The sequence below is a fragment of the Staurois parvus genome, unplaced genomic scaffold, assembly GCF_062004578.1.
Source record: "Staurois parvus isolate SC_StPar_1 unplaced genomic scaffold, SC_StPar_1.0 ptg000258l, whole genome shotgun sequence".
Lineage (NCBI taxonomy): Eukaryota > Metazoa > Chordata > Amphibia > Anura > Ranidae > Staurois > Staurois parvus.
This window is the reverse complement of record NW_028318054.1, coordinates 5254473-5267333: the sequence shown is the minus strand read 5'-3', so window position 1 is coordinate 5267333 and position 12861 is coordinate 5254473. Positions and strand designations below refer to the sequence as shown.

The window sequence follows — 12861 nt, the reverse complement described above, 5'->3', positions numbered from 1 at the left end:
GTGAAAGTCCCCAACACTTTTGAATGGCCTTTTCCTGACAATCCTCTCCAGGCTGCGGTCATCCCTGCTGCTTGTGCACCTTTTTCTTCCACACTTTTTCCTTCCACATAACTTTCTATTAATGTTCTTTGATACAGCACTTTGGGAACATCCAACTTCTTTTGCAATTACCTTTTGAGGCTTTCCCTCCTTATAGAGGGTGTCAATGATGGTTTTCTGCACAACTATCAGGTCAGCAGTCTTTCCCATGATTGTGATTCCTACTGAAAAAGACTGAGAGACCATTTAAAGGCTCAGGACCCCTTTGCAGATATTATGGTTTAATTAGCTGATTAGAGTGGGACACTTTGAGCCTAGAATATTGCACCTTTTCACAATATTCTAATTTTCTGAGATTGTGGATTTGGAGTTTTCATGAGCTGTAAACCATAATCATCACAATTATGACAAATCACGGCTTGAACTATTTTGCTTTGCATGTAATGAGTCTATCTCATATATTAGTTTTACCTTATAAATTGCATTACTGAAATAAACAAACTTTTGCACGATATTCAAATTTTTTGAGTTTCACCTGTGTATATATATATATATATATATATATATATATATATATATACACATACACACACACATATACACTACATGTTGAAATGCGTTTTTATTACAAAATACATGAATATTTATAAAAATACATTTCAAATATACTGTATGTCTTTAAAAATACAAATCTACATTTTTGGAATGCATTTACAACTATATGTTAACATGAATTTTTTATATGTTAAAAAAAATCTGAAGAATATATTTTTAAAAATATATATGTATTCTTCAGATTTTTTTTTACCTATAAAAAAGTCATTTTAACATATTTTTACATATATTTGTAAATGCATTCCAAAAATGTAGATGGCAAAATGACGTTTTTATAGGTTAAAAAAAATCTGAAGAATATATGTAAAAAATATGTTTTTAAAAATATATTCTTCAGATATGCTGTATAGTGCAACAGACAACAAGGCTGCAAGTCTGGACAGGTAACATGGAGGTCTTCAGAGATCCCCATAAACATACATTTTGCTTTCCACAACAGGCCGTCTGGAATCACATGAGACGAGGGAACAGGCAGGCTTACCTAAAAATATGGAGAGGTTGCCTTCTTTCGGGAGCTTTACTTCTCAAGTGATTTTAGAAGTGCAGTGCAAGACAGAGAACATCACTTATCACTGCCCATATTGAAGAAACAGGTACAGTACAGTATGTGGACCTGATGACTTCCCTATTGTTTTCACTGCTGGTTTGAAGTCATGTTTTCTACACAGCACAAACTGAATAGAAGATGAACCTCAACAAAATAATATTTACCTTGCCTTGAATATACGATAATACAGCTATTAAAAAAACAAGAAACATGACTTACCTTCAGTGAGATGTGTCTCTTGTGCTGCTGTGATCTCCATTCACCAAAATCTTTCTCCTCTGACACCCCCCCCCCAACTGTAATCTTCCTGGGGGTATAGGAGAAGAAATATTTTCATGAAATGAGAACATGGCTCACAAGGGATACATCTCAGTGAAGGTAAGTCATGTTTCTTGTGCTGTTTTTTTTTTATTTTCGGTAAACTTAGTTGTTAAAGTACAGGGGAAGAGAGGTAAGAAGTAATCTGGATAACATTTTATTAACCTCTTCCCTTCCAGCCCATGTCGATAAACGGCTGGACAGGAGCGCTACCGATGCGGAGGGACGTTTCTAAAAGTCCCCCCGCATCCATTGCCCGTGCGCACTCCCTGACACAGCGGAACACAGATCGCTGTATGGGACCTCTGTGTGAGGTCCCAATTCATGTGATCACTGATTGGACAATCACATGAATAGTAGTAAGCAAGATGTCACTTCTGATCATTGCTTACTATGTGTGAAATCTGTGAATGATCACAGAGGTCACATTGTGCAAGGCTATTCACAACAGCCTTGTACCATGTGACAAGCTGTGACCAATCACAGCTCTCACAGTATTTCTCAATGGCTGCAAGAATGCAGCCAGAGAAAAGGAGAAATAATTGCTTTTACAGCCTTTATGGGTGTAAAAGCAATCTCTGTAAAGAAACAAAAACAAAAATATTTTACTCACCCCCCCCCCCCAAGTAGTACAGTATGGAGACACTGTACTGCTAGGGTGGCAGTATGTTAAAAAAAACAAATAATAATATAAAAAAAATAAAATAAAAATGTAAAAAAAATTTTGAAAAATTATAATTTTTGGTTATAAACTAATTTGGGTTACCTTTTTTTACTAAAAAGATAGCTTAATACATTCTGGCCAAGATTTATGAAGAAAGATTATTTATTTGCAAAGTTTTATGAGAAAAACACCTTTTTTGCTAAATTTTTGGACTAAATCCCAGTGGTGAATAAATACCATCAAAATAAAGTTTTATCTGTCTCAAAAAAAAATTCTAAAAAATTCATATGGGTACAGCGTTGCATGACCGCGCAATTGTCATTCAAAGCGTGATAGCAGTGAAAGCTGAAAATTGGCCTGGACTGGAAGGGATTAAAAATGTCCGGACTTGAAGTGGTTAAAAGACTGAATGTTGTTAAAAACTACAGTTATCCTTTAGGCATTTAGTTTTTTTTATGTACTCATGGTATGCTGTAAGAATGGATGATGTAGAGGTTTCTGCAAACTCACTAGCCATTAGATCAGGTTAGGTGCTCATGGGGGAAGACCATTGTCACCACTTCATTAATTTTTAGTTGCTGCACTGCACATCTTATCATTGCTTTTTGCCCTTTTTTAGTGAATAAGGCCAAAAGTCACATGCCAGACGTTCTTACCTCCAGGAGGGGGCTTGTTTTTGGAAGTCAGGATGACAAACCCAAAGCCTTCATTTTCTTTGCGCTGTAAGACAATGTCATAAGCCTCTGCTGGTGTCTTTGGAGCTGCAGATACCTCAATGCGATTGAGCCTGGGAGAACCATTCAGTGCAGGAGCTGTATGCTGTGGCTCCTCCTCCTCTTGCGCTTTGTCTGAAATTTGCACAAATAAGTAATGAGTGCATTCTCTTAGATATCATAACGCTTCAAATTAGATAAATGCATTACCAAAACATTACTGATCATTATATATATATATATATATATATATATATATATATATACAGTTGCAAGAAAAAGTATGTGAACCCCTTGGGATTACGTGGAGTTTTGCATGAATTGGGCATAAAATGTGCTCTGAACGTCATCTAGGTCACAACAATAGAAGAACACAGTCTGCTGAACATAATACTACACAAACATTAGATGTTGCCATGGTTTAATTGCACATAACATGTAAACATTCACAGTGCAGGGAGGAAAAAGTATGTGAACCTTTGGACTTAATAACTGGTTGACCCTCCTTTGGCAGCAATAACCTCAACCAAACGTTTCCTGTAGTTGCAGATCAGACCTGCACAATGATCTGGAGTCATTTTGGACCACTCCTCTTCACAAAACTGTTTCAGTGTAGCAATATTCTTGGGATGTCTGGTGTGAATCGCTCTCTTAAGGTCATGCCACAGCATTTCAATTGGGTTGAGGTCAGGACTCTGACTGGGCCACTCCAGAAGGCGTATTCTGTGCTGTTGCAGCCATTGTTTTGTTGAATGACTTGTATGCTTTGGGTCATTGTCCTGTTGCATCACCCATCCTCTGCGGAGCTTCAGTTGGCGGACAGATGGTCGTACGTTTTCCTGCAAAATATCTTGATAAACTCTGGAATTCATTTTCCCATCAATGACAACAATCCGTCCAGGCCCTGAGGCAGCAAAGCAGCCCCAAACCATGATGCTCCCTCCGCCATGTTTCACAGTGGGGATGAGGTTTTGATGTTGGTGTGCTGTGCCTTTTTTTCTCCACACATAGTGTTGTGTGTTCTTCCCAAACAACTCAATCTTGGTTTCATCTGTCCACAGTATATTCTGCCAGTAGTGCTGTGGAACATCCAGGTGCTCTTTTGCAAACTTCAAACGTGCTGCAATATTCTTTTTGGCCAGCAATGGCTTCCTCCGTGGTGTCCTCCCATGTACTCCATTCTTGTTTCATGTTTTCCTTATTGTAGATGTGTCAACAAAACTGTTAGCATGTGCCAGAGATTTCTGTAGGTCTTTAGCTGACACTCTGGGATTCTTCTTTACCTCATGCAGCATTCTGCGCTGTGCTCTTGCAGTCATTTTTACAGGACGACCACGCCTAGGGAGAGTAGCAACAGTGCTAAACTTTCTCCATTTGTAGACAGTCTGTCTTACCGTGGACACATGAACATCAAGGCTTTTGGAGATACTTTTGTAACCCTTTCCAGCTTCATGCAAGTCAACAATTCTTGATCGTAGGTCTTCTGAGAGCTCTTTTCTGCGAGGCATGGTTCACATCAGACAGTGCTTCTTGAAACCAGTAAACCCAAAACAGGTGTGTGTTTTCTAAGGGCAGGACAGCTGTCAGCAACACATCCAATATCATCACACTGATTGGAGACAAGGTTGGCTCACTCCTGGCTCCAATTAGCTCTGGGAGAAGTCATTAAGCTAGGGCCTCACATACTTTTTCCTCCCTGCACTGTGAATGTTTACATGTTATGTGCAATTAAACCATGGCAACATCTAATGTTTGTGTAGTATTATGTTCAGCAGACTGTGTTCTTCTATTGTTGTGACTTAGATGACGTTCAGAGCACATTTTATGCCCAATTCATGCAAAACTCCACGTAATCCCAAGGGGTTCACATACTTTTTCTTGCAACTGTATATATATATATATATATACTTATAGCGGTTTTAAAGTGGCATAACGTTTATGGGGACCTATTTAATAATAATAAAAAATACTATTTATTCTGCTTTAAATGATGTAATATCACAATTATAAAAGAGATGAGGAGACACATATTTAGACCTAATTTTACACCCATCAGGAGCATACAAAGTGGAAAAGTAGGCATGCCATATGGGCAAACATGGCACTCATTACAGGAAATGACATGAGATGTGTGATGACAGGTGACGTGTCTTCATGGCTCTTAAATGGCCCAGTATGCAGATTATGGAAAAACTTTTAGGATGAGTATGGTCTGCCTGGTAATGGGTACTTTGTTCTTTTGTGTTGTAATACTGCCATCTCTTTCATGGGGAAGATTACTGGTCTGGTTATGTCCTACCTTACAAGTGAAGATACTACCACAGCAACATCATAATCTGTGTGTGTTGCTGTTTCAGAGTTCTCATATCATGTGCGGTAAAACATAAAAAATCTGTAACAGAACCCCGGATAGCAGTAAAAATCAGGTAGGGGATTTATCCCCTCTCCACTCCATTCAAAATTAGGAAAAAAGTTTTGGCTGGACATACAGTTGGCCAAATTTGATTTTCAGTACATGTCAAATTAAGGATGGTCATTAATAACCTGCATCTGTCCACAGAAACAGCAAACATATGACCTTATCACCTCTCGTAATGTAGATATACGCCAGGACAAGAGTCACTCCTTCCACATCGGCTGCTTATACATGTACTTAGGAGCACACAACCGTGTGATCTGTGACTGCGTCCACTAAACACAGCAGATTAGAGTTCGAGGTACAAGTCCACTGTGCTTGGCCCTATACGATATGATCACTGTCTAACAATAAAATAGTAGTAAACAATGGCCGTCATTCCTGGTGTAATTTTTTACTACTATGATTTGCTACAGTGATCACATGGTACAGGGCCAATCACAGCCACCCTGCGCCATATGGCAGCTGTGGCAAATCACAGCTATCACGGTAGTTCTCAGTGTCTGCATGTATGCCATAGAACACTGTCAGAAATGATAGCCTATACAGTCCTCATGGACGTATAAAAGCAATCACAGTGGCATTGTGATTGACAAACACTGCAGTGCTCTGGTGACAGTATGTAAACAAAAATGTAAAAAAAAATACATACTGTCACCAAAAGAAGTGCAGTGTCACTATGGTGACACAGTACTGCTGTGGGGGTGATCATGTACAATGGCTGCCTGCTCTGATATCACTGTATGTAAGTGCCGCAGGCCATTGTCTCTGATCACCGCCACAGAAGTACATATACGTATATATACCATAGCTGGTAGACTCTATAACTTTCACACAGACTAAAGAAACTGCACTAGTTTGATTTATTTTTATCAAAAAAATGAAAACCCACAGGTGAACTACCAACAAAGGAAAGCTCTGTCTCAGACAATGATAAAAAAATTAGTTTGGGTACAGTGTTGCATGATTGAGTAATTGTCATTCAAAGTGAGAAGGTACTGAAAAGTGAAAAATGGCATGGACTGGAAGGGGATGAAACAGTTCGGACGTGAAGTGGTAATATAATCTGTATCACGCTTACAAAAGTGTTGCTTCTTCTTTTCCTAAATGTCCAGTATCCAGAGATACAGTATGTTGTTTACATTACGATAGCAACCAACTTTCCATCAGTCCACAGATTTGCCTTGCTCACAGCTTTTCATGCTCATTGTTACCTCAGCGGCACAAGTTTTCATTCTTACCTCCCTGCCTGACAGCTGTTCTCAAGTGCAGGAGATAAGCAGGAAGAACCTCTGTCATAGGAAGCTCCAATTTATCTCATATGTGGCATCTCAGCAGCCCGCTCTTTCCCTCTTTTCCCCAACAGTTGTATAGCACTGCACTGAATGCACGCATTTTATTTGTGCGACTTCATAAAAGAGCTTGCATCATCCAGAACTTCGAATCAAGCACAGTACCAATGATTGAATAAAATAAGGCCGGGAGAAGTAGAGTAGTGGTTCTCAACCTTGTAAGATTGGGCGTACTAATTTTCTTCCGAAACCTTCTATGCTCAAACAGTAAGGGATTATTTACTACTGCGGTTGCACTGTGTTGCGCTAAGACAGCCCACTTATAATGTAATAAAAGTATGGGAGTGCATATTTTGCATTGCCATACTTTTATTTATAATTATACATAAAAAAGGAATGCAAAACATGTATTCCCATACTGCTTTTGTAGAAATATAAACTTTTTTTTACCATTTTTTTTAGTCCATTAAAAGTCCATGTAGGAGATCATAAAACATTCACGTGGAATTGCAGGAAAAAAGAGCGGCAGCAGCACCAGCACCCTTAGAGCAAAGCTGAACTGTATATGAAAAGGAAGCAGAAGGGCGCCAGCCTAAGTGCATTAAAATAGGTATATCTACTTGCTGGCAACTCACAGCAAGTAGATTAAAAGAAGGCATGTCTCAAAAGGGTCCGGAATCCTGGGGGACGATCGATGGCAAGTGATCTCCACGCATACAGATGTGGAGCAGGAGCGGTATCCTGGTGCGGCTGACCACTGCATGAACTAGCGTGGACCACAAAATTGCGCCGGGCCGGATGTGATGTCAGCCAAGAACATGATGACATGGGTGGGTGGTGATGTATTTCGAAGCATCAGCTTCTTCTTCAGACCTCTGTACATCTGTATTAGCGGAGATCGCTTGCCATCGATTGTCTGGACCCTTTCGTGACATGCCTTCCTTTAATCTACTTGCTGTGAGTTGCCAATTGTGTGTTTTCAATAAATACCTATTTTAATGCTGTACTTAGTCTGGCGCCCCTCTGCTTTTAAGTAAGGATATAAGTAATCATACAAAGAATCCTGAGGATCCCAGCACCTCCTATCCACTTTGCTAAGGGACATACTCAGCAGGCTCTAGGCAGGTGACTCATAAGTCCAGTCTATGTGGTGCGAAGTGTCATTCATTGTAGCAAGAAGTGGAAAATGGAAAGCCAGACGATTTTATTAAAGCAGGTAGAGTACAGAAAATACAAAGGCTTATATGTTCCGGCTCGTGGCCTTAATCATAGTTATTCCATTTGCCTGACCCTAAACAACCTGACAGACCTAAGACTACTTTTATTGCTTGTGTTTAGTAAAACATGTAATTCACATTCAAGACAAAAAAAGGTCAAATCTACAGTTTAAATGTGTGGCTTTTTGAGTTTGGATTTTCAGATTAGATTGGGGCAATTTTTCAGCACAAGCTTACTTACTGAATGTAATCGGGCAGAAAACCGTAAAAATGTTTGCTTACAACCACAAGATGTATGCTTCTTAATAAACAGAAGACAATTTCTTTGGCAGTGTATCCCATTTGTTTATGGGAGATAATTACATTGATGTTTTCTAAAATGTTCCATCTTCTGAAAAGTAGCGTAGACGACACCTTAAGGTTCCCACTGGGCTAAATCATTTCTCATCAGCAGACATACTGCTCAGAATATGAGGTTTGGAAAACCCGCTACATTGATTTAATCTGTAAGGCACTAAAACATATACTAGCCAAGAACAATGCATCACAATTCCTTTTATTGAACAGTTCACCGAAAGTCTCCAAGCAGCTTACTGCAGTGAGCAATGTAGAAAGGTCACAAGGAGAGCTTTGCCCAGAACAGAGAAAAAAAGGCAGCTTTGGATGAAAAGATGTTGTGAGCCAAAAAAGGGAACAATAAAACAGTATAAAAAATAGGGATAGTCAATGTTCAAAGCATACCTGTCCTAAATATGCAGAAAAACAAAGTACATTTCTACATTTTTTGGCTTTGATCTAAAAGAAAAAAATTATTCACATATTTAAAAATTAATTTGATAGGCTTTTAATTAATTGCCAGATGGACTTATTTATGATCCACTCCAGAGTCACAGAAAGGTGTATGAAATAGGACCACTTTCAGTTAAACTGCTGCAGCTGACAATTTACCAAGATTCCAGCTTCCACTTGAAGCAATTCATTAAAAATAGACATCAACAGTGTTTTCTTTCAATGGGAGAGTTAAAGTTAAAGTGATTGTAAACCCTCACATATACCCAGTGAAGTGAATGACCTTGGGTGATACACAGAGATGAAACAAATCATCCTACTGTACATAAGTTGTATCTATCTGCAGTCTTCTCTATATCCGTTCAACGTGCTGAATTTATAAAGCTTGTCTGAGAGTTCACAAAAAGGGGGGTGGAGAGCGGAAATTGCACACTGCAGAGCTCAGTGGGGGAAAGCTCTGAGAGCTGTTTGGAGGAAAGGGACACACCTCCCTTCACACAGCTTACAAGAACAGAGTTGAGGCTGTCACTCTGCTGCAAGTCCCTCCCCTGTCACAATATTTCTCGTGGTGTCAGGAAAACTTGTCAGAAGTGACTCATGTTGATAGCAGAGGAACAAAGCAGCAGACAGAAATGGCACTTAGTTCATTAAGTGAGACAAATACACACTATATATAGATATGCTTTGTTCAAATTTCATGTCTGGGGTTTAAAGTGGAATAAAGTAGAAAATAAAGTCCTGCTAGATCACGTCAGTCTGGCTCCTTCTGCAGACATAGTAATGTAAAACATTAAAAAAAAGTGCCTATACGGTTTAAAATCTAGTAATACACTGTCTCACCTTGCTCTGCACATGCTCAGTTGCTCTCTGTTTTTTGGTAATGTGCCTAAAATCAGAGCCACCAGTGACCGATCTGCTGACAGCTCAAAGATTTGCTGTTCAGGGGCTCTGGGCCTCAGCAAAATGGCAGCCTCCAGCAATAAGAAACAGGAACAATGCTAGAGGCAATTTACAGCATACACTAATTTTGGTAGCATAATTACTAATGTATGTTCCTTGATATAGAACATTATTTTTTCTCAAGTTGTTATGGGTAAAGTTTCACTTTAAATTATGTGAAAACAAGGTGACAGTTATAAGCATCCCTGGTTAAAGTTTGTCCCAGTACCTTCCACTTTTGTTGGTCAGCTTGGTCTATATGTAAACATGAACAAATATAATAAAAAAAAGTGATGTGAAATGAAATATTGAATGATATCGTTACAAATATTAACCATATGAAGGTATATAATATTTTCTATTACAACTTGAGTTCCATAAACCACTATAATTTTGCCAACTTCTGATAACATTACTTAGCAGCCTATGGCATCTCAAATGAGGTAAACTCCATGTAGAATTACTTCCCACATATTAATTTATCCATGTCAGTTTGCATGAAATAGAACATATAAAAGGATACTGACAGAAAAGCCAGAATTTTGCTTGATGAACTTATGCCACCCTATATCTGAGTCTATGTGAGCCAACCACAATTCAGTCCTGGAAGCCTCCTAATCCAACTGTAGTATTTATCAGACCGCCTCTACTCAAGAATTCTGTTGATGTAGTGACATGGCTAACACCTGCCGTAATTTACCCATTGCTATATGTGCTCCATCATGGAGGCTCTCAGACTATATTTAGGACTGCACTATACAGAGGGCCATTGACAAGGTAGTGCGGCTTCCACATTTGCAACTAAAACCTGTTTTTAGTGAAAATTGTTAGATGTTTTTTTTGCTGGCTAGCTGAAAAGTGTGCTGCAAAATATATTTTTTTCTTGTATCTAACATAAAACATCCCTGAGAATTCTCATTACTTGCCATTTTTCACCACTTTGAACAGTATTCCTTATTTAGTGTACACATTTTCACACTTAAAAATGTCAACACTTTTTGGATGACATTTATCTTGGGAAAGCACCATGTATCATATGCAGTGCTGTTTTTTTATTTTTCACTTTTTTTTTATTCATCGTATTGCAACTGATCTCCATTCAGCCTCTTTCAGCCACTTCTTGTCCACAAGTCGACAAGAAGTGGCTTCAATGCAGAAGCATTACATTTTTCAGGGTGGGTTTTTGGACAGTAACAATGGACCATTCCTGCACAAAAAAGACCTATCATGGTTGCCTTTTGTCTCTCAAGAAGACTGGTGACAGAGCATAGCATTGTCACCTATAACAAAAATTGATTGAATAAAGAACTTCATGGTAGTATCACCAGGAATAGTTTTAATAAAAGTTGCTGGCGTAAAGAGACTAAAAATTACATGTTAAAGGAAAACTGAACCTTTGGTCCATATTTACTCAGGTTGAAAAAAGACAAAGTCCATCTAGTTGTCCTTTAATGAATGCAGCCCATCTGGTCCAATACTCACCTTCATCCTCGATCCAGTGATCTTCAGTGTGTCCCCACATTGCTTCTGATAACATCTTCACTGGGTCCTCTTCAGCATGTGCATGCATGAGGTAGCCCCATTCATTTCAATGGAGAAAGTTGTACTCTGCAGGACCAATAGAGGCTGCCATAAGTACAGCTTCCCACAGATATGAAGAAGAGGACGTGGCATAAAAAATTTCAGAAGTAATATTTTGAAATGGTGAAGCAGTACAGTGAAGATTGCTGGATTAGATCAGGTGGCCTGCATTACGAGGGGGAGCTGGGGCTGCATTCATTAAAGATAATGGTAGTTTAGTGATTGGGTTTCGATCTGCTTTAATCTTGATGGAGAAAGTGTACTTACCCATTTATAATCTCTTTGTTCCTTTTTCAAACATAAAAGACGCCAAGTATCCTGTGGATGTCCTACAAAATCAAACTGAAATGTGTGGCTCTTTTGGTGATTTATTTGTTCAGTGATTTGTACTGAACTGTATCGTTGCTGTATTGTCTCCCTTAATATTGTAAAGTGCTGAGCAAACTGTTGGCGCTATATAAATCCTGTATAATAAAAATAATTTGTGGTACCCTTATAAGCAACATAAAGGTGGGGCTAATCGTTTCGTAAACTGCACCCGTATTGATGAGATAAAATTCAGAATACACACACACCAGAAACCAAATAAGCCATAAGTTTCAAAAACATTCTTTACAAGGAACGGTATATCAAGAGTCTAACCTGAGTAGAAGATCTGTCTTCTCACAGTAAGCAACACGTGACCATTACGAGCTGCATTTGTCATTAAATCGAGGACCTGCTTGTGAGACTTTCCCTTCACGGGTACACCATCAATACAGATTAGCTCATCTGCAGCACGAAGTCGCCCATCTTTTTCTGCCGCTCCTAAAGGAATAATGGCTCCAATATAAATCTGCAAAATAGAAAAGGAGGAGACCAATGGTCAATAACTTAACTGAAATAGACATGGGCTGTTATCACAGGTATACAGGGGTAGGCACACTCTAGCTATGGTAAAATTACAAATCCCATCATGCATCAGGGAGTAATGCCTGTGGCTGTCAGAGTCTTGCAAAGTCTCAGGGGATTTGTAGTTTCACCACACCAGGAGTGTTAAAGATGTCAACCCCTGGTATACAGAATAGTAAGAGAGACATTGAAATACAAACTTTTCGAACAAAAAGTCAATTCCCAAGGAAAGTGTAGACCTTGTCTATTTCACGATCAAGGGCAATATAATAAATTCTTAGGAAAAATAAATAAATATATGCAGAGTTTGTCTTAAAGTGATAATAAAGGTTCAGATTTTTTTTTAAATAACAAACATGCCATACTTACCTGCTCTGTGTAATGGTTTTACAAAAAGCAGCCCTGATCCTCCTCTTCTTGGGTCCCCCGCCGATGCTCCTGGCCCCTCCCTCCTACAGAGTGCCCCAAAGAGCAAGAAGCTCGAGAGAACTGCACACTGAAGGTTTTTTACCTCCATACATTGAATACATGAACGTAGAAAACATTCAGGCATTAGAACCACTTTAAAACTGAACAGTAGACAGATATAAAACTAACATCAATTACTGAACTATATGTATTCCAAATTATTAAATGTAGATTACAATTTAAACTGCCTATATTTTGCTTTTCCTGCCCCTCCCCTTTTGTCGACCTCATAATGAAACTGTTAACTATAACCGGTTTTCATTACTTACCTTATCTTAGACACAGTGATATCATCATTGGTAGTGGGCTACTGGGTTACTGGGAGGGACTAGAACAGTGCTGTAAATAGCTTCCTGAAAACAAGAACCCTTA

At 38.8% G+C, this 12861-nt stretch overlaps 1 protein-coding gene across 4 annotated transcripts in view; it reads right to left on the bottom strand.

Moving 5' to 3' along the window:
• MAGI3 (membrane associated guanylate kinase, WW and PDZ domain containing 3) overlaps positions 1–12861 on the bottom strand; it is a 489943-nt gene that overhangs the window by 55345 nt on the left and 421737 nt on the right. For all 4 annotated transcript variants that reach the window (XM_089681068.1, XM_089681065.1, XM_089681066.1 and 1 more), the window contains 2 exons: positions 11773–11965; positions 2840–3031 (listed from right to left, as the gene is read on the bottom strand). In XM_089681068.1, coding sequence (XP_089537194.1) covers positions 2840–3031; positions 11773–11965 — 385 coding nt within the window. The remainder of the gene's footprint in view (positions 1–2839; positions 3032–11772; positions 11966–12861) is intronic.